This window comes from Vombatus ursinus, unplaced genomic scaffold (genome assembly GCF_900497805.2).
Source record: "Vombatus ursinus unplaced genomic scaffold, bare-nosed wombat genome assembly UNPS02014792.1, whole genome shotgun sequence".
In the NCBI taxonomy this organism is placed as follows: Eukaryota; Metazoa; Chordata; class Mammalia; order Diprotodontia; family Vombatidae; genus Vombatus; species Vombatus ursinus.
Window position 1 is genome coordinate 857,649 of NW_020954570.1, and position 23,532 is coordinate 881,180.

At 36.4% G+C, this 23,532-nt stretch overlaps 1 protein-coding gene across 5 annotated transcripts in view; it reads left to right on the forward strand.

Annotated features, from left to right (window-relative positions):
* The window catches only part of PAM (peptidylglycine alpha-amidating monooxygenase), a 354,803-nt gene that overhangs the window by 138,740 nt on the left and 192,531 nt on the right, over positions 1-23,532 (forward strand). For all 5 annotated transcript variants that reach the window (XM_027869176.1, XM_027869178.1, XM_027869179.1 and 2 more), the window contains exon 6: positions 22,297-22,384. In XM_027869176.1, coding sequence (XP_027724977.1) covers positions 22,297-22,384 — 88 coding nt within the window. The remainder of the gene's footprint in view (positions 1-22,296; positions 22,385-23,532) is intronic.

Consider the following 23,532-nt stretch of genomic DNA (forward strand, 5'->3'; position numbering starts at 1 on the left):
ATTTTCTTGATGATATCATCAAATAGTAAGTCTTAATATTCATATGTGATATAATAATGTATGCTGTTTGAAAGTTCAATGGAGTTAATTCACTGGTAAATTTTGAAGACAATGTAATCCCAAAATAAAAATAGAAGAAATAAAAGACAAACAAAAAAATTAACATTCAATACAAAGCAAAAAAGTCCAAATGATGTGGGAGAGAAGAAAGTAAAACAACAATGTTATAATAAAATTATACTTTGAAAAGAAGTTACATATTACAATTTAAAGAAAAGGAAAAATACAACTTTGAAATGAGAAGAAAATTCAATGTATTATAATCTTCCTCAAAAGTAGCCAATGTTAAACTGAATTCAACTTCAAGCTCAAGTTGTAGATTAAAAAATGAATTAAAGAAAATATTAAAAATGAAAACTTGAAAAATTCATAATCTAAATTATAACCCTTGTAATTCAGGAGTTTGAGCAATTATGCAGGCAGTGCTGCTTAATAGATGTACAAGAGCCAAAGTTGCAATGATGGTAACATTCCCAATTGAGAAATTTAGGCTAAAATTACTTATTAATTGTATTTAATCATTGTATCTAATCAGAATCAACATTTGTGAATTAAATTCAGACTCAATTATATAGGCCTTGTTAGATTGATTCAAACTGGCTCCTATCAGTAGAATATGTAAAAGTTTAACTCCCTTATTCTTATGGGCTACAGTCCAACCACAAACATTCCAATCTGTGACTTTTGCTGACCATGAGAAAAGATGAGTTAATCTGGTGATAAGATGTGCCTAGCATAAAACTTTCCAGGTGATTTTAGTCAACTCTGTTTCTCCTGTTGCCCTGAGTTATGGAAATCCCTCCTCTGAGTCAACCCAAGCATAGCCCACCCTCCATCTCTGGGTTAGACCAATCACAGTCTCAGATGTTATTCGCATCATTGGACTATTTTTGGTACCCTATATAACCTGCTACCTTTTCAATTGTATAAAAAGGGCTGCTCTAACTTTCAGGTGCATCCTTGGCTGCTGAGGACTCTTGGAACAATTTTATTGATGTTTGCAAGCCATTCTAATAAATAGGTCTTGCTAGGACTTTTGTTTCTCAGTTTCTCTTTATCACAGGTTTTTATCACAACATAAGGCAGAGAAGAGATCTCAAAAAACAAACAAAAAATACTGGAACTTAATTTGGACTTATAGCACTATATGCCCTGGTACTACTCCCCAAACTTCTATTTGAATTTATAGGTTGGGTACCCAGAGGGTAGCTTCACCTTATTTTCCAGATTCGAGGGGCAACGCTGAAGAGTTGTATGTCTAGTTCAATAGCTTTACCCCCACTGGTGTGATCCTCATTAATAATCAACCAGCCAGACTTAACTAGACTTCAAAAAAAATTCACTAAATGTTAAGAACAGTTGGCAGCAAAGGGATAGGTCTCTTTTTACATATCAGTCTAAGAATTGGAAGGGATGTCAGAGGATATCTAATCTAATCCTTACCTAAAGAAGAATCCCTTTTACAACTTCCACAACAATTATTCATTCAGCATCTAATTTTAGACTTTCAGTTACAGGGAACCCACTACTTCCCAGGATAGACCATTCTACTCTTGGACAACTCTGATTGTTAGGAAGATTTTCCTGACATCAAACTTAAATCTTTCCCTCTTACATTTCCACCAGTTACTCCTGGTTTTTCCTTTGGAGCTCAAACAGACCAGGTTTATTGATTTTTCATATGTTAGACTTTCAAATATTTGAAGACTGTTATTACCCTCCCCCCCCAAATCTTCTCTTCTTCAAGCTTAACATTACCATTTATTGGGCACCTCAGACCTTGGGACTACAAAGGAAGCTCAGTCTCACTGTGAGCTGGGGTCACAGCACTGCTTTCTACTTTGTGTAGTGCACTATTTTGCTTGTCTATGTTACCTAAGTTCTGTTGCACATGCAGGTGGATGGTCTATCTATTGGGCTGTCTTTCCATTCAACAAATGGATTATCCCAGGTTTCTGAATTGAGGTGAGCGCCATCAATCAAAAGTAACCTTACCTGGAAACTTTCATCATGATTGGTTAAAAAAAAGTTTATGCATTAATGCTATAACAATATTGAACTAGACTATTTTAAGCAAAAATCTGTTACAAATGTAAATGATATGGACCAGGCATTGCATTGAGACATCAATGTGCAGGTGAAAGTAGATAAGGGAATAAGGGGAAAGAAGGAGTTATTGAGAAGAAACTAATATTGTACTGAAAGTTGTCAGAGCATCCTTGAGTTTGTTTTTCCAGGATAACAATTCTATCTTGGTCTGTAATATTTTACACATAGGTATTTAACCAGTAACCACCTAGATTAATTTTGAGGGTTTAAAAGCAGCTTGGTCTTGTAATCTTCATAATTACATAGACTGAGAAACTTCTTTAAAGAAAGAAAATAACAAACATTTATTAATCCCTTACTAGATGCCTAGCACTGTGCTAAACCCGGGATACATAAATACAAGCATAACGACAGTCCCTGTCCTCAAGGAACTTACATCTTTAATGACGAAAGACAATACAAAAAAGGAAGCTGAAAAACCAAGAGTTGGGGAATGATTTTGAAATCCAGAAAGTTAGAAATAGGGCCAGGAAGAGACTGAAACTGCATGAAAACAATAAAATGTGACTCCAAGAAACCTGATTTCAAACACATTGCCAAATTTCTTTCTTAAACACAAATTCTAAATATGTAAAATGCTTTTAGGCCCACAAGCATTGCTCTTGGGATCTGCAGTCAGCCTATACCCCTTTTTTCTAATCAAGTGAATAGGTTAGAGGTTTAGGGATCATAGGATTATAGCCTTTCTGATGAGTTTAACAAATCCTTTGAAACAATGGTGGGAAATTTATATACTTCAGCTGAGGCAGCAGAAGGAAATATATATATATATTTTTAAAGTAATATTGCCCTGGTGACAGCTTGTGCCTCAGCAACTGTATCTCTAAACTAGAGAATTATGATTTTACAGGGAATTCAAATCTAGCTAATCTTTTACAAGTGTATTAAATTACAATGTTAGACTCACTTTTGATATAGGTAGTTATTTATTGCCTCCACAATTCACAAATCACAATACATTTCCTAACATGTCTGCTGGACAGTGACCTGGATAAATGATTAATATTCCTTTTCACTATTTTGGATAGGTCTTTTTGCAAAGGAACTGTAATGCTTTTTTTTTTTGTAGTATTAGGGCTTTTGACAGAGCTTTTTTGCTTAAAATGCTTTTTTCATTTATTTATTCACTGAGTTCTCCCTCTGAAATACCTGAGTCATAAGTATTTCAGGCTCCAAGGCCAATCAAAAGGGTTTTTTTGTCACTACTAAGTATAAACCCTAGAGTCATAATTCGCAAAAGTTAACTTACCCCCAAACTTCCACATGGTCATTTGTACTTGTGTCAGGCAGGGATCTCCTCCTAGAATCCCTACCTTCCTTTCTCCAATTCAGTTAAAATGATGTCACCAACTACAGGAAGCCTTTCTTGATCCCCCTCAAAACTTCCCCCGCCACAAAAAATAATTACTTTTATTTATTGGTGGTACAGTGGATAGAGTGCTAGATTTGTAGTCAGGAAGACCTGAATTCAAAACTTGCCTTAGTCATTTACTAATGACCTTGGGCAACTCACTTATCCTCTTTCTGCCTCAGTTTCCTCATCCATAAAATGAGAATAATAATAGCACCTACTTGGGCCAGCTACGTGATGCAGTGGATAGAGTTCCAGGCCTTAATTCATGAAGACTCGCCTTCCTGAGTTCAAATCTGACCTCAGACACGTACTACCTGTGTGACCCTGGGCAAGTCACTTAACCTTGTTTGCCTCAGTTTCCTCATCTGTAAAATGAGCTGGAGAATGAAATGGCAAGCCACTCTAATATCTTTGCCAAAAAAAAAAAAACAATTGGGGTCATGAAGAGTTAGACACAACTGAAACGTGACTGAACAACAACTTCTCAGGGTTTTTGTGAGGATAGAATAAGATAATATTGTAAAGCCCTTTGCAAACCTTAAAGCATTATATGATTGCTAGTTGGTAGTAGTAGTAGGAGTAGGAGTAGCAGTAGCAGTAGTAGTAGTAGACATTATTTTCCCTGAAAGAACGTAAGCTCCTTGAGGTAGGAACTGTTTCATATTTGTCCTTTATCCCTAGTACCCAGCACAGTGCCTGAGATAGCATTGGGTAAACTGTGAACAAAAGTCAATAGTGGGAAAAGAATTTTTGAAGACAACAGATTATTTTTATGTGAAAACTTTTACTGTTTCCTTTGAGATAATATTCTCAATTTTCATAATTTTAGTAGGCAAATTGCAGAATTTTAAATTAGTTTGCTTCTTTCAGCAGTGAAGATATTGATACAATTTTCCTTTGACTACTGGATTGTAGTGATATCTAAAGGGTGTTTTACAGACACTCAGAAGAATTGACTCTGACAGAAAGCCACTCAGCCAAGAAATTTGACTGTCATCTTCATCCCTTTACTTTCACTCACTTGACTGACCATTAAATAAATGTGTTTCTTGCTTGTGGATGGTAGTAGGCCCCTCTCTATCAAAGTACACTATACAAATAAGATAAAAGCTACCATATTTAGAAGTAGAGCAAATTAACAGAGTGCCTTATTGCCATTATTTTTCTCATGCTTCTCCAAATGGAGAACAATTATTTCTGCAGGATGGCACGTTTAATTAAAAAAAAAAGAAAGTAGAAGAATAACCTTTTCTCAGCAAAACAGGTTTAGGTTATTTGCGATTTCCTCCTTGTAGTGAAGGAACAATTTAATTTTGATTATGTGCAAAGTGACCAGACAGATGAGTATAAACAGTATAAACTGAAATAAGCTACTCTTTCTACATACATCAGTGACATGGGGAAGATGTATGCATGTGTTTATGCACACCTCTTTCTACAGATAGTCCATTTGTACCAATTTTACAAATTGATATAATAATAACTCACATTTATTTGTGTTTCAGGGTTTGCAAAATATTTGCTTAGATTATCTCACTATATCATTTCAGCAACTATATGAAATTGGTGCTGTTATTAACCTCATTTTACAGATGAGGAAACTAAGGCTCAAACAAGTTAAGACACTTAGCAAGGTCACAGAGCTGAGTATTTTAAGTAGGATTTGTCTAATTTCTACTGGATCTTCACTGTAGTACAGCAGTCAATTTATTAGTAGGATCAAATATTTAGAACTGGAAAAGACCTTAAAGGCATTCTAGTTCAGCCCTCCTTGTTTCATAGGTGAGGAAATTGAAGGTCAAAGAGGCCATGTGAATTGCACAAAGGCACTCATATAAATGGGATTTTGAACCAAGGTCTTTTTGCTCCAAATCTAGTTGTCTTTCCACTATATTTTGGTGCCTTCTTCCTTCATTGTTTCTTGGTCCCACTAACTTCAATGGATATTCCAAACTTTCTCTTCTCTTCTGAAGCTCCCAACTCTAACCCACCCCATCTCTCTAAGCAGATGCCCCTGCCTTCTACTTTACTGAGAAAATCAAAGCCATCTGTTCCTTCTTCACCTGTATTCCAGCTAATGATGAAGAAGTACATTCCCCAAACCAAGGACAACCTCAATTTGTACCTTCAAGCCCATTCCATCTCATCTCCACCCATCTTTCTCATTTCCAAGAACTGACTTCCTCCTAGCTCCTTCTACATTCACTGATATCTGACCCATCCTTAAAAAAAAAAATCTTCATTTGATCTTTCCATACCTTCAAACTGTCCTCATATTTCTCCTCCCTTTGAATTTAAAATTCTTAGAAAGAATTGCCCAAATTTGTACATATTTACCCCTCAACTTTTTCTAGTTTGGCTTCTGACTATAACACCACATTGAACTGTTCTTTTCAGTTTTACCAGCAGTCTAGTTAAGTCTAGCTAGTTAAGAAACTAACAAATCCAATGAACTTTATTAGGTTCTCATTCTCCTTGACCTCTATACTATTTTGGTTGTTAACCACCTCCTCCTCTGCAATACTTTTTTCCCTTGGATTCTGTGACATAGCTGTCTCCTGGTTCTCCTCCTATCTGTCTGATTATTTCTTTTCAGTTTCATTTTAATAATAATAATGATAATAATAATAATAATAATAATAGCTAACATTTATATGATATTTACTATGAGCCCGGTACTACTAACCTATTTGATCCTCAGAAAACCTTGAGAGGGAGGTTCTATTAGTATTCCCATTTTATAGATTAAGAAACAGACTTTCCCAGAATCACACTGCTGATAAGTAAGGCTGGATTTAAACTCATGTCTTCCTGATTCTGGGTCTGGTGCTTTATCAACTGGGCCACTGAGCCCATGGCATCTCAAACTCAACATGTCCAAAATAACTCATTATCTTCCCCCTAACCAACCTGTCCTCCAAAACTTTCCTGGTTTTGTGAAGATACCATCATTATTCCATTCACCCCGATTATTAACTTTAGGATTATCCTTGACTCTTCTTTCTCCCTCACACTACATACCCAGTAAGTGAGGCTGGTGACTTTGCACAGCCCTCACTCACTCAAATCAAAGTCAACTGCAAGTCATGTCATCATCTCTCTGATGTCATAGTCCTCTTTAAGAACAAAGGACAAACCACAACCATAATGAATATCCAGTCAATTGTCAAGTATTGACAATTTTACATTCACACCTCTCATACCCGTCTAGTTCTACGCACAGCTATTACCCTACCTCAGGCCCTCATCACTCCCAGTCCCTCAATTAAGTCATCTCCTTCTCCAGTCCAGTTTTCATGGAGCTAACAAAATAATCTTCACAAAGTACAGGTAACTTCACAAGATAACTTGTTGTTAGACAACAAGTATTGGGTACTGATACCTCCCCTGCTCAAAAATCTTTAGTATTTCTCCGATAAAGTACAAACTTAGCCTGGCATTTCAGGCCCTCTGTGGTCTGACTTCCAGCTATATTATCAATCTTATTTCATATAATATCATATAAAATCATTTTAATGATTTTATAAAAATCACTGTCCATTCTTCCTCTCAGAATCATTCACAGTTCAATGCAAAGACTACTTCTTCCCTTAGCCTCCTTCCCTCAGGTGTTAATGTTCTCTCCACTCTTAAAATAGCTTGTAATATGCTTCCTTTTGTACATGTTGTTTTCCTACCTCCTCTTTCACACTCAGAAAAGAAGCTCCTTGAGGGCAGTCTCTTTGTTTTTTTGCTTCTGTGTCCCCAAAGCCCATTGCATATAAGAACTACTTAATAAATATTCGTTAAATGGTCCTTTTTATCACCTCCTATCTCATTTCTTTTTTCCAGTTAGCTAGTTATATGACATTACCTTTCTTACTTTTCCTAGGATAATTATTTAGCCTCACTCTCCCACAGGACTGTTATATACCTTCCCTTAGGCATCCTGTTTCCCTAAGGAGCGATTCTTCTAGCTCCCTGGTAAAAGTGATGTTTAGTTACACTTTCAAAATACTTATAAATAGGAAACAAAACCTAGCCTGGTAAATATAAAAGTATTATGTCTCTCTGCCAACACCTGGCCTTTGGGATTTCATTGTAAGCACCTATTCAAAGTCAATGATCTCAAAACTTAAGGAAAATAAACGATTTACTTACTTACATACACATACATACACACACACACACACACACACAGAGGAGATTCCCTTAATTACACTACTAGCCTCATTATTATGTGTTTTCTTAATATTATTCAGGCTACTTCTCTCCACTAACACTTATGCATTAGCATACATTGACACCTCTCATGTTAATGAGTCATAACAGTAGCTCAAATGGGCTGCATGGGCAAGAAAGGGAAATTATGAAGAAACAACCATCTCTATTTATAATCCATCTGCATACATTTGGGAAATGACTATAACACAATGTTATCCCAAATATAGAAATAACTAGTATCTATTTCACTTGTTACTTGGAAACAAAATACACAATAGATCAAGCTTCAGCATATGATATATAATATTGCAATATTATCATTACAATTTTATCAGAGTGGGACAAAATTATGAAGTGACTTAAAAGCTAAACAGAGTTGTTTGAACGTGATGCAGTAGGTAGTAGGGGGTGACATGACAAAAGTAATATTTAAGGAAAATTTTTATCTATGTTAAAATATCTTGCATGGACTGGTCAGAGAAGAGGTCTAGTATTTGATTGTTTACTTAATTTGTTTTCATATAGAGCCAAAAATTCATTGTTAAAAGCCTTTTCATTTTGAATATTTTATTCATTGTCATATTGGTCATACATTAAATTCTCTAAAATTCTTACCTGCTCAACTAAGGATTATTCTACTTTAAATTCACGTTCCTTTAATAGGCTTGCTCAGACATTCTATTATTTGTGTAATTGGGAAGGGAGTTTAGGAAGCAATTTTATAAACCATTGTTAAAGATTCTTGAGGTAGCTAGGAGGCATGGTAGTTAGAATTTGGGACCTGAAGTCTGGAAGACCTGAAGTCTGGAAAACCTGAGTTCAAAGCATGCTTCAGATACTAGCAGTGTAAACCTGGACAAGTCATTTAATCTCTATCTACCTTGGTTTCCTCATCTGTAAAATTGGCTTAATAATAGCACCTACTTCCAGGGTTGTTGTGAAGATCAAATGAGATAATATTTGTAAAGCATTTTGCAAACCTTAAAACACTATATAAATGCTACCTATCATTATGTTGTTGTTCTTAATAAATTGGGCACTGTTGTTTATGGTGGCAAGAATCAATGGCAATTTCTCTAGTAATCCTTCTGAATAAAAATGTTCAAGCAAAAGTTCCTTGTTTTAATACAGAATTGCTTTATGGTTATGGGAAATTCTGGCAAAAGATAATGTGATATACCATTTCTATGGGATTTTAACATGCTCACAAATGGATTATAGTGCTTTGAGTTTCTCATTTATCTGAACCTTTCTTGCCCAACTGTAAGATTATGAACATAAAAGTTGATCATATCCTACATTTAAATTATAATTTAGTGTGTCATTACTTCTTATTCAGATTATAGCTGTTGAAATATTTTCATTTTTTGGAAACGGTGAGATAAAGAAATGCTTAAGGGGACACAATTTGGGTTATTTTTAGCTTTGTACTCTTTTTTCAAAACTGCAAGAACAATTCTTCAATGTGATTATCTGCATCACATTTTTTTTATTCCTTCCCATTTCCCTCATTGTAATAGATGTTTGAAAGAATCACTATTCGAGGATTTTTAGTATTTTAATTGTCTGAGATAGACATGTATATAACTAGTAGAGTCTCTTTTGTCCTAGTGACTTCAAAAATCAGAACTAAAGCTGTTTTAGAAACTGTGGCTAAAATTACATGGAAGTGTATCAGTTTTCTTTAAATGAAAACAATTCTACAATATTACTGCATTAAAACCTTCACTCACTCAGACATGATCTGTATAACTTAAATACTCATTGTAGTTCTGTAAATTTCATAATGGTCTTTGGCAGAAAGCAATAAAATTTGAACTCACTGGATAATTCTAGATACAGAAGCAAATGTTAAACTGAATAACATGTTTAAAATATTGATTTCATCTTTCTATTAATTGAGATTCATGTATTATGAATGCAATTTTAATATAAAACCTATGGAGAATCAGAATGGCATGATGAAAGTACTAAGCCTGAAATTTGAAAAACTGGGTTCAAATGCCAACTACAATGCTTGCCCAGCCTTCTGATCCTGGACATTTCACTTAACATCTCTCTGAACCTCCATTTCCTCATCTTTAAAATGCAGGTAATATCTACTACTTGCCTTGCAAAGTTGTTAGAAAAGTACTTTGTAAATCTTCAAGCACTACAGAAATGAGAAAAAAATTTCCAGAAAATAAATTTTCTGGTTTATAATGTGTGTCATTAGACAACTTCAGTTTGTGGGATTGGACTTTTTATTATTAGTAAATATAAAAATAAAATCGAAGCAGTGTGATGTGAAAAGCTCCTGAACATGGAGTTAGAAGAACTGGGTTCAGATCCCAGCCATGAAGCTCTGGGCAAAGTTGATGTAAGGTAGACATTCCTAGATTCTGAATTCCATGCCTCTGTTACTAACCAGCCTGTCAATTGCTGCTTCAGAGTGTGCATTTTTCTTCTGTGTGCCCTGACCTGGCTCTTAGGTCTGGATGGATTTGGAGGTTCATTCTAGCTAGGTGATAGTCTAGTTAGGTAGATTTCACATTGGTTAAATGACTGGCCTCAAAGAGTCATCATTAATGGGTCCTTGGATTGGAATTTGGAGGGAAATTCTAGTGGGTACCCCAGGAATCTTTCTTTATCTCTGTGCTGCCTGACATTCTCCTTGGTTAATTGAATGAAGTTATAGATGACATATTTGTAATATTTACAGGTGACACAAAACTTGAAGAAACACAGAACCCAAATCCAAAAAAGATCTTGACAAACTAGAATAATGAATTGAATTGAATGATAAGAAATTGATTAGGGGCAAATATAAATAAAGATTTATGTTTGGGCTCTAAAAATCACCCTCAAAATACAAGATTGGGGAGAGGTGGCTAGACAACAGTTCCTATGAAAAAGATTTGATAGTTCAAGTGAGCTGCAAACTAAACTGCCCTGTCCTGAACCCTCTTATTTCCTCTCTTGGTATTCTCTCTCTGGGTGATCACAATAGGTCTCATAGATTCAATTATCATATCTATGCAGATGACTCCCAGACCTATATATCCAAGCCCTAATCTCTTTCCTGCAAACTGCGTATAGACATTTCCAAAAGTATGTCCTTCAGGCATCTCTAATTCAATAAGTGTGAAACAGAACTCATTATCTTTCCCATAAAACCAGCTTCACTTTATAACTTCCCTGTTTTTGTCCAAGATGCCATCATCCTTCCAGTAAACCATGGTCAAAACTTTGGAATCTTCCATTGTATCTCACCCCTTAGAGCCAATCAAATGCCATACTTTGGTGATTCTATTGCTCCAACATCTCTTGCATCTGTCACCCTCTCTTTACTCACATGCTGTGGCTAGTTCAGGCTCTTATCACCTTCGTTATTTTGCCACAACCTCCTAATTGACATCACAAACTCTAATCTTTGCCTTCCCTATCCACATATGACCATATTACACACCTATTCAAGAAGCTCCTCCACTTCCTCTTCACCCCCATTACATCTACGATAAAACTAATTCCTCTGTATGGCATTTAAAGCTCTTCACAGTGGCTCTGACCTATTTTTCCAGATACATTTTTTTCTTGCTATTCCCATTCATGCACTCTGTTTTAGCCAAACAGGACAACTTGTTGTTACCTATATGGGAAATTCCATTTCCCTTTTCCATTCTTTGCACAATCTTTCCCCTGTTCCTGGAGTGAACTCCCTCCTCTACCTCTCAGAATACTTAGCTTCTTTCAAGGTACCTTCTTACATAGTACCTTTTCTGATACTCTTAGTTGTTAATTCCCTCTCCATCCTGAGATTACTATATCTATCTATCTAATCTATATATTGAGCGTATTTATTGCCACTGCATATATAGTTTCCTCCATAGAGAATGTAAGCTCCTTGAGGGCAGGGACTATATAATTTTTGGTTTTGTATCTGCAGCACCTAGCAAAGTGCTTTGAACAGAGTAGAGTCTTACTAAATTCTTGTTGAGTAGAAAGAAAGGTTAGTTTTACATGGTAGCAAAAAAAAAGCCAATACTATTCTAGGCTGAATTAAGAGGTGGAAAATAGGGGAAGACACAGTTTGATTATATCCTTCCCCATTCAGGTCCTATCTGAAGTATATATCCAGTTAGTTCTTGGCACTATATTTTAGGAAAAATTTAAACAAACTTGAATACATCCAATGGAATTTTACCATTGTAGGAATGGGACTCTGTTGATTATGCCACCACACTTAATATTTTTTGTTGGTGAGAATCAGTCAATCAGAACTGAATCTAAACTGGGCCTCTATAGCAACTAGAGTCAATCAAAGCTATAGTGTGAGAGACTTTGTCTGATGAATTATATAAATTTTGTGTAAAAAGGAGGAACTATCACAGAACTAGACAGAAATCCCAAAGGTCTGGAAGGGGAGGGCAAAGAGTAGGGTCACACAGAGCTGAGCTCGAAAGTACCAGCAATCCTTGGGCAGCCAGTGAAAGGGGAAAAAAAAGAGAAGGTAGGCATGTGCGGTGGCATAAAAGATATATATCAAGTAGAGCCATTGTAAATTCCTATAAAATTCCTACTAGCATCTTGGAGCAGAAGACTTGCACTGACATTACCAGTTATACCCACCTACTCAAAAACTGAGTGAAGTTCCCCCCCCAAAAAAAATCTGTTCTTTTCCCAATTTCCCCTTCCATCTGTCCACAGACTTTGAACTAATATAATCTGCTGCTTTGTTACCCAAATGTTTCTGGCCACCTGAATGTTACTTACCTGAAACACAAAGAGGACAAAAGTTAAGTAGAGATAGATATAAATATAATTTATAACAGGTAACAAAATCTCTGCCTAAATGTTAGGAATTTTTCTTACAGGTGGTCCAAAGTGATTGTGATTGTACTCCTAACTTTTCTTCTAAAATAAACTCCCTAAAGCAACAAGACATTAACTTATGAACCTCAAAGATCATTAAAATAAGCCAATTATTGTATCAGAGAATGATGAGAGGCTTGTATCTTGCCTTAGGTAGATAGATGTCAATTAGAAATGTTTGGTGTGGAGAAGAGAAAACTTGGGGAAAGTATCAAAGCTGTCTGTGTGAATAACTATCATATAGAAAACAAATTAGACTTGTTTTTCATAGCCCCAGCAAGCAGAATTAGGAGCAGAAAGCCAAATTGAAGAGATAACGGTTTAAGTTTGATAAAAAGAAAAACTTCCTAACATTTAGAGATATGGAAAAGCAAAATGAGTAGCTTCCCTCCCCAAAACCTCATCCAGTCATTCAATGTCTTCAAGCAGAGGCTAGAGAATCAGGTATAGGCTGGACTGAGGGCCTAGCCAATGCCTAGATTCTGTGATTCTATGATTCATTTTGTTGTGATTTCATGGTGGGTTATGGTGGCACTGTCTCAAAGAATTCAGTCAGACCACCTCTAATCCAAGTATAGGCATCTATTGAGGATTGACGCCCTTCAGAAGCAGGCTAGGTTCCAAGAGGAACCAGCAGCTTCAGAGAAAACAAGATGGTTTTTATAGGGTAAAGATGCAATTACATAACAGCAATTATGAATATTAAAAAGGCAGGAGGGATTTATTAAGGGATCAGGTAATGAGGGGGGGTCCCTTCTATGGTTTGGTGGTCAGACATTCTGGTCGTACTGCTTTCCAATTGGCTAGCTATTCTGGTCCTGTCTGCTCAAGATGGATATTTAGGTATTGTGGTTCTGTCTTGGGCTAAATGGATGGTGTGATTGTGGTTGAGTACAAGAACATACCTGTTCAAATATGTGAATTGGATCTGGGTGTAGTGGCTGTATTGAGTCTGGGGGCCTGTGGTGTGGTTAGAGCCAGATTTTGTGGTTTAATCAGGACATGCATACTGTTCAGTGGGGCCCGTAAGGAAGTTAGAGGGCAACTTTATTAGGATTCCATCAATTCCACTATAACTAATTAATATTACGTTCCAGGGTTCTAGACATAAGATAATGTTAATCATAAAAGAACTAAATGAAAATTATCACTTACCAACTTTAATTTATTCAAACCTGATTGTTTTTATAGACAATTGAGTCTCTGCAGCTGGCCTTTGAGCCAAAATGTCTTACTCTACACAAGCACACGTGCATATACACAATGCTAGATAATTCCACTTCCTGGCATCTGTGCTGTTTTTGTACTTATTTAACACACAGGATTATAAGTTGGTTACATGCATATCCTAAAAACTTCTGGCTCTGATGTAGCTATTCCTAGATTATACCACATCACAGATTAGGTAGTAAATTTCCACATGAAGAAGGTAGGTAAAAAGGAATTATGGAAATATTTATGTTTGGAAAAGAAGATTGAATGGATATTGAAGTGCCAAATGAAAGAACATATTTTCTTAGATTGTATCTGTAGCAATTTTTATAACCCTGTAGAATAAAGTTGTGGTCTAATGTTAGAATAAAAAAACAGATAAATTTTCCAAAATGTTGTACAGCTAAGAACAAGATTTTTTTTTTTTAGCAATCAAGAAATAAGTGTCTTCATTTGCTTGGATGTCATCCAGAACTACATCTTCTTCCTTTTGGCTACTAGGTGCTCTTTTTGCCCAAGTCATTCACTTTAAGACTCAGCAACCTCTATTTAATTAAGGTGACTTTGAGTCAGCTTTCCCTCTGACTTTGGAGTCTTCAAAGTATAATTGGTTGTCAGGCAAGAATTTTAGGTTTGCAGTTCTGCAGCTTAGTCTTTTAGAAAATGTTTACCACTTTTGGACCAGAAGATAATTGGAACTGCTAATACCCATGGAGAGTTGCCATTTTCTTTTAAACAACTGATGTCCTATTATTGAGTTAGGACCATCTATGGCATTTTTAATCCTTTAGGATTTTCCCTGTTTTTGTCACCATTCTGAGGCAATCTTTGTTTATTCTGCCTGTCAGATTGTATACTTAGATTCAGTCCTTTTCATTATTATCTCTGACCTCTCCCTTTTGGGTCTGTCATTTCTTTCTTTGGCATGTGATGTGAAAAAAAGTAAAGATGAGAATTTCTTTTAAGACTTCTTTAAAAAAAACAGTTTTATCTAAATTTTGGTCACTATGGTATAGAAGCCTTTAACGTAGTCTTATATGTAGCTTATGCTCAGTGAACCTTATTCATGAAGGGCAAGGTCTTATTTTACAAAGCCAGGCATGATAAATCAGGGTGGACTAACTCCAGAGAATGACCCTGTCATTCTCATCTTTTATCAAGTTTTCATTTCCCATCAGTGCATATGATTCAATGAAATCTGTCCACTGCCTTTATTTTAAAGAGTTTAAGAATACTTTAGTTTTACATTTTGATGTGTCAGTTCTTTTCACTGGAGATATTTCTCAACTCAGTTCAAAATACAATGAATTGTACTTGACACTATAATTATATAAGTATTTAGGTATTTCTCCATTTATTTGGAAAATGAAGATAGATAGTATGAAGTATGTTTTGACACATGCTATATGTCTGTAAATGCTTAACATTGTTTAAATTAGTTTTAATGTCTGGCCAGAATGTGTGGTTCTAGTAAGCTTTTTTGAGAGGGAACTTGGAGAACTTTATTTTATTACCACTTAAAGTGACTGATTTGTTTATTTTTATGAAAAAAGAAAAAGTAAGGAGGAGTTTGGTGTATACACAAAGATCGCTATTCCAAGTATTTAATAAAACACAAATAGAGGAAAACAGAGAAACTATCAACAGAGAAATTAGGAAGTATACAGAATATAAGAGCACAATCTGTCAGCTGAGATCTAGCATGAGCACAGAAAGGTTCTGTAAAATTGTCCTATTTGGGTTTTCCTTTGATTTGCAGTACAGCTGCAGAAACTATCAACCCCTCAAGAGAGATATATCAGCTCTAGAACCATATCATTTCAAGATTACTTCAAAGTACAGTACTAGGAGATGGTATCTTAGAATTCCTAGGGATTCTGGAAATGTGGCCTAAAAGAATTTAATTTTTCACATTTCCTTGTGCATTTAAGTTCTTGTAGTAGGCAATAAAGGACGGCTTAGTGGCACAGTGGATAGAGTGCCATGCCTGAAGTTAGGAAGACCTGGGGTCAAGTCCAGCCTCAGACACTTACTAATTGTGTAACCTTAGGCAAGTCACTTAACCCTGTTTGCCTCAGTTTCCTCATCTGTAAAATGGGCTAGAGAAGAAAATGGCAAACCAATTCAGTATCTTTGCCAAGAAAACCCCAAATGGGGTCAGGAAGAGTCAAATGCAACTGAAAAATGAACAAGTAGCCAATATCAAGTGTTTGATTATGCTATCCTTAAAAATTCTCTCCTTTATTGACTAATGTGACACTCAGCTCTCTTGCTCCTTCTCCTACTTCTCTGACAATTCTTTCTGTCTTCTTTTCCATGCAAAGTATACTAAGTAATTTCAAGAAAGATAAAGTACTAACCCCTAGAGGAATCTGAGCTGTGCTTTGAAGGAAGCTTCAGAATCTATGGGGTAGAAATAAGGAAGAGAATATTTTATAGACAGAGGGGACCACTTATGCAAAGGAATGGAGGCAGGAAATGGTATTTATAGGATAGAGAATAGCTAGCAGACCAGTTTTATGGGACTGAAGGAGCTAATATAAAGGAAGACTGAACCAGTAGGTGAAAACATTTTGGAAAGCTTTGAATACCAAAAGAGGCAAAAGGGAGACAGTGAAGATTTTGCAATAGGGGGGATGACTTGGTCAGATTTGTGTTTTAAGGATTTCAGTTTGACAGCTATGTGGAGGGTGAATTAGAGAGGAGATAGAACAGAAGCAAGAAAATGTATTGGAAGGTTGTTTTAACAGTCCCAGGCAAAATGTAAGGACCATGTGATTGGGGATGAATGGGGAGAAAGGAATACATTTAGAGTTATTGTAAGGATCAGTAAAACTGGGTAAGAGAAGATGAAGCCTGGAAAAAAGCTCAGCTGCTTCAGATGCTTATGGGAGCCCAAGAATGTGATCAGGTGGGAAAGACTGTGTCCTTGTCCTCTTTTCACTTCCTGGGTTTAGTTTTGTGCTGGCTTAGATTCATTTGCACAGTAGATGCAAAGCATGTTGGGTGCCTAAGAAGAAACTTCAAGGAATCAGATGCAATCAGTTCAAATGGGACTTCTGTCACAGAGCTCCCCTGAAATGAATTTGTGATCATAGTATACTCAGTTGAGATTAAATAAGGGAAATATAAAGAATTTCCACTCTATGCTAGAATGAGGTTTCTGTTGAAGAGTCAAATCCCAGAAAACTAGAAATCCTCATAAAAATAAATTAAGCCTGAGGGCACTGGCTAGACAGCTAGGAATAATTCTATTCTATGGTTTAAGAGCTTGATGCCTCAGAGAAAGAATAACCTGCTTGAGTTGAAAAGTCTGTTCTAGCCTAGAACCAAAGACCACGTGTCTTTAAGACAAACAAGACTTTTCCATTTTCCTTTGGGGGTGGGGTTGGGGAGAGAACTTGAGTTAGTCCAGTGCTTGAATGTCTTCATGGCTGCCTCTTTTCTGAAAAAGCTGTGGAAAGACTCTGGGCTTTAAACTAAAATAACATTATCAGTCCATTCTTCTCATGATGAAAAGATTTCAGTGGAGTCAGGAAGTCCAGCATCTGTAAAATGAGGTTATAGTAGTTGACTTCTAAGGTCTCTTCCTGCTTGAAATCTGTAATCCTGTGTGAATCTGTACCGTCAAGGTGAATCGTCATTGAGAAGTTTAAAGATTATGGGTTTTGAGCTAAATTTCATGTGTGGATGAACAATAATCTGCTAGCCTGTATTTTAACCAAGCACTAAGCTGGATGCTGCCTGCTGGAGATTGGTGACAGTAGTAGGTAGGGGTAGAAGCAAATGCTTTGTCTCAGTCTACAAGACACTGAAATTATGGCAACACCATAAAAAGTCAAAACTTTCTGGGATGCCCAGGGAATGGAACTTTGGTCATATGAAAGTGTGCCCGAGAGTCTCAGATATTCACAAAATGATGTGCCACCAACATACGTGAGCTTTGTTGTATTAATTAGTCTTCTTTGCTTCAATCATTCTTGTACAATGGGTGGCAAGAGCTGATAAGTGATGAAAAAACACAGGAAATCTAAAATCAAGGAGGGGCCTCTGCAACTCAAACTTCTTTCTACATAGGAACACTTTATTACTGAGACAATAGCTGAGTTGGATCTATGCAATAGAACACTGTCTGACTGCAACTAATCAACATATTGTACTAGGAAGAAACCGGTGCCACCTAAGGCATTTTGCTCTATGGCCATAAAGGCATTACAGGATTACTTTAAGGACTTGAGTCAGAAAAGGATACTTGATCTATTAAGATTTTACTGGTTCACAATGATGGCTTATTTGCCTGGGTGGGAGGCATTTCAGAACCAGTGATAGGACAAGGGAACAAAGGGCTGAGGTATAGCCGATAGAGAATAATAGAATTGGTCAGCCAGGATCAAGATTATGAAAAAGAGATACCAGGGCAGAGATGACAAACATCAAGAAGAGTTTGAACAGTGTTGAGCACCAAAAGACTCTAAAGCAGGGGAGGGGAACCTGCAGCCTCGAGGCCACATGTGACCCCCTAGATCCTCAAGTGTGGCCCTTTAACTGAATTCAAACTTCAAAGAACAAATCCCCTTCATAAAAGGATTTGTTCTGTAAAACTCGGACTTGGTCAAAAAGCCGCACTCAAGGACCTAGAAGGCCACATGTGACCTCGAGGCTGTAGGTTCCCCACCCTTGCTCTGGAAGAATAAAGCAATGATTGAAGGATAGGAAAATGTGATCAGAGGAGTCATGAATCCTTGAGGTAGAACAGTTACAAGTGATGGTCAGAAAGTGCAACGTGGCTGTGTTTGACCGAATTGGAACAAAAATAGAAGTTATGGAGTTGAAGAGGTTGATGAACTGAGGGGCCATGGTGTTTAAGAACACATTGCAAGGACCTACATATAAAGAAAAGATTGGGATGGAAAGCAAGACCAAGACCTCATTACTCAATTTTTTGAGAAAAAATAAAGAATTACATGGAAACCTACTGATGATGAGCCAGGATTTGAAACTCCATGGCACAGTTTTCTAAAAAACACTTATGCTAAGCCTGGTAGAACCCAGTAGCTTGATTACCATGCAAAAGCAACCCAGCATTTCAGTTTCTGCATGCAATTGAAAAGACTAGTATATTTAGAAAACAGTACTCCTCTCTTTAAAAAAAATAAACCTTTATTGAATGAACATTATGTATCCAAGATCCAAGTTAATTTTGAAAAGTAACTGGTAAAGATTCAATTGCTTCATCTATACCAAAACAAAGAACCAAACTAACAAATTTGAAATAAAGGCAATATGATTATATAGTGAAAACCAGATTTTAATCAGCTCCCACCTCTAGTTTTCTCATGAGCTCCCTAGAGAAGGACCTCTCACAGTAGGTAAGGAAGAGAAAATGGTGCAGGAGAGGAAAAGAAAATCCATACACCTAGCTGCCTCTGTGAGCTCCAGGAAATCAATCATTCAAAAAGAAATGATAGAAATAAAATTTTTTCTGAAGAAGTCTAAGTAAAAAAGAAATGTGCTTCAAGATAGGGTTGGAGAAGGGGGAATGGAAGAGAAAAGCATCCTTTATATTTATTATTGGCCTCAAATAAAACAAAGAATGTGGATGACCTTGATAATAGTCAGTGTTTGCCTTAGACTGATATCTGGAAATTGCTTTTTATTAGAGGTACTTCTTGATCTGCAATTTGAACTATGACCCTGCCTGGTATATAATCCTTTATTCAGCCTCCTTGTTCCACCTGTGTATTCACTAGGGCTAAGCCCTCTTCTGAATTTACTTTTACTTTCTTTTTAGATTTTTAGTGAATCTACCAACCCTTTACTAAGAACACTCCCAGTTTTCTGGTTGTGAGTGTCTCCTCTGAAATCTCTTGGCTTGGAGAGTAAAGATGCCAGAAATCTAGTAACTGGATCATGCATTTGTAAGGGATGGCTGGAGCTGCTTTTTCAAATTATGAGCATTAACTCTATGTCAAACATTAATTTTAATCCAGTTCAGACTCTGGTTAGAGAGCCCTTAAAAGTCACAAAATTCCTATCCATCACATTGCCATAAATCATGTAAGAAAATTGTGCCTCAGATACTAAAGGCCTTTCTCCTGGTTTTTGAAGTGTATTATCTTACATTCTTAGAGTTCAGTTCAGTATCAGTTCCAAAGCCTTTATTGAATGAATTCCTTCTTTAGCAATCTCTGTTTAATCATGTAGAGTAGGCTATAAAATGATTAATCCTTTCATTTCATGACAGACTAACTACTGACCTTTTCTAAATCTTAAATTCATTCAATATTTACCTAAAATCTTTCACTATGTGAACATTGAATACTAGATAAGCAGTCAGCCTTGGAGTCAGGACAAACTAGATTCACGTCATGCCTCTGAGATATGGTCAACTGTGTGATGGTGGGCAAGTCACTTAATCTCTTAGTGTTCTAGGCAACTCTCTGATACTTTAAGTTGTATATACAAGTCATCTAGCTACATCGCTAGAGGAAGTTTTCATCCTTCAAATTCACTGCAATGATGAGCAGTCACAGCTTAAGACCAAAAAACAAAACAAAACAGAAGTAACCCACTGCTATGAGAGGCATGTTTTAATTAAACAAATGTTGGATTTGGATTAAATATCTTACCATCTGTAACATGAACAATTACAACAGATCTCACCTACCTTCTGTCTTTCCCCTCTTTAATCATCCCCCAAACTGCCCAAATAATCATTTTAGAGCAAGGGCCTATCCCATCATTCCCCTGTTCAAGAAACTTCACTGTCTCCTATTGCCTTTAGATAAAATTTAAACACTACCTCTTGGCATCCCTTCACAATCATTCTCTAGCTTACCTTTCCAGACTTATTTCACACATTCTCCAAATATAGTATTCCTTATCCAACCTCTATGACTTTGCATAGCCTGTCCCTGGAGTACATATATTTTCCTCACTTAACTCATGAGTTTATTGTGAGGCTCAAATGAATAATATATGAAAAAGTATTTTGCAAATGTGAAAGTGCCATATAAATGCTAGTTATTATCATTATTATCATCATTGTTAGTGTTTTCGTGTTTAGTTTCTTTCAGGAATCAAAATCACCCAATTTGAGAGTTCAGAAAGATCTTAGTAGCCAACTAGTTCAACCAAACACAAGAGGAATTCACACTCTAACATGCCCAACAAATTATCAACTGAACTCTGCGTGAAGACCTCCCTCTCAAGTCCCTTGAGACTTTATTCTATTGAAGAGCCCCCTACCTCTCAAGTCAGGTCATCCTACATTTGAACAATGCTAATTATTAGGATGTTTTTCCTGACATTGAGCCTAAGTTTGCCTCTTTTGCAACTGCTATTCATTCTCCTCATTCATCCTGATGTCTGGGGTCAAAGAGAGCAAATGAAACTCATCCTATGTACACAGGTCTTCAAGTATTTGAAGACACCTGCCATGTTCCTCATAGACTTCTTTTCTCCAGATGAAATGTACTAAGTTCCTTCAACAAATACTCACATGCTCTGGTCTCAAGGAGTAAGGTAAACATCCTCTTTGCTTTCCCATAGAAATTCTCCTTTTTATCAATATCTCTCCTAAAGCATAGTGCTCAGAACCAAATGCAGTACTCCAGATAAGCTATGACCCTTCCCCATCTTGAACCCCTGGTGAACAAGTTCAACTCTGTACTGCCTTCTTCTCTCAAGTCCCTTGGGTCTTTATTCTGTTGAAGCTCTTGCTTCCTTCCAAACCTCAATCTTGGATTATTTCTGCCATCTACTACCTTCACTCCTACTCAAGTGATGCTGAACAAAACTGGAGAAAGTCATAAAACCATGCTGACTGGGACCACTTCAAGTTTATATGGCATAATCTCAACTGACCCATCACTGAATCAGTTCAATCTTTTTATGCCTCCCTAATAGATTAACTATCCCACTCAAACAAAAGGGATGCATAGATATATACACATGTACATATATATGCATACATTTATACATATATATTGCTACCATCCATATTTTTTTTTGTTTAATCACTTCTTCAAAGTATATCCCAGTGATTGATTGCTAAATGAAAATTTCAGATATGTTGTCTTGGCCCCATTGATGGAATTTTAATCATACATTTTTAGTTCTATTTCATTATAGTGTTTTATTTGCATAGTTTATAGTTTTTTATCATTCAGCCCTATATGGTGATCTGACAGGGAAAACATTATCAAAAAATAGGTTGTAGGTAGCAGTACTTTATTATTGCTGTTCTTTTAAAAATAGCCTGCCTTTTATATGCTGAGAAATGACTTCATATGGAGTCCTTAGAGGCCAGCGATCCTCTGCTCCTTGCTGTTTCATAGTTTATTGCCCTGTTATATCAAACTATCAAGTTATACTGATTATAGGAAACATAAATATTTTACACTGCTAGGAACCATATAATGAGAACACTGTGATGTCTTCATTGTTTTGCTATGTTAGTTCAAGGATATGGCTCATTCATGGCCATTTCTCATTTTGTCTTGTAGTTGATTTCAAGCCTCGTGCCAGCATGGATACTGTTCATCACATGCTACTGTTTGGATGTAACATGCCTTCTTCCACTGAAAGTTATTGGTAAGACTAAAAGCTTATTATGTGCCCATTATATTTAACCATATGATTTACAACTAACAATTATATTTATACTGTTTATATAACAAAAAGATAGTAGTATTTTGTTTTGTTTTGTTTTCTAGAAGAGAAACACACCTCCTTTCTGATGTGGCAATGTACTTTGGTTGTACCTTGTTAGCATAAATCAGAAGACAGCAAATTTGTGGTATAGGGATAACGTACAACCACGTTGTAGTCATACTATTAGTGTTTGTAGATTGAGAAACTACATGACAAAATATTATGAATTTAATAATGCTTTTAAATAAATTTGGATTTTATAAATAAAGTTAAGCATTTACCATATGTGAGTTACTGTACTAAATTCTGGGGATGCAAAGAAAGGCAAAAAACCAGTCCCAGTTCCAACAGAGTCCACATGAGAGACAATAGGCAAACAACTAAGTAGAAATAAGATATATAACAGGATAAATTGGAGATGCTCTCAGAGGGAAGGCATTAATATTAAGGAGAACTGGGCACAGTTTCTCCAAGGAGGTGGGACTTTAGCCAAACCTTGAAGGAAGCCAGGGAAGCCAGGAGAAAGAAATAAGAAAGGGGAGAGAGTTCCAGGCATGGGGGACTGCCAGTGAAAATGCAGAATCAGGAGATGGAGCATCTTGTGGGAGAAAAAGCAAGGAGGCTAGCGTCAGTGAATCACAGAATACGTGGAGGGACAGTAGGGTATAAGAAAACTAGAGAGGTAAAAAGAGGCCAGGTTATGAAAGGATTCAAAATTCAAATGGAGAATTTTATATTTTACCCTAGAAGTAATAAAAAACCACTGAAGTTTGTTGAGTGGAGAATGGTGGAGGACGAGAGTGACACTGTCAGATCTGTGTTTAGGAAGAACGGTTTGACAATTTGATAAACTAGGGCTGGAAAAGGCCAACCAGCAGGCTCTATCAATAGTCTCTGCTCTACCTGTATTTGAAAAGTAGTAATATGTATACTGATCAATGGAAAAGAACTTACCAAATATCCAATATGTGCTAGTTGCTTTGCTAAACATATCATTTATTCAGTCTTTAGAAAGTATGTTTATATTTTTATTATACAGAGTTATTTGATGAGATGACTAGTGCTATTTTACAGATGCTGGGCCATAA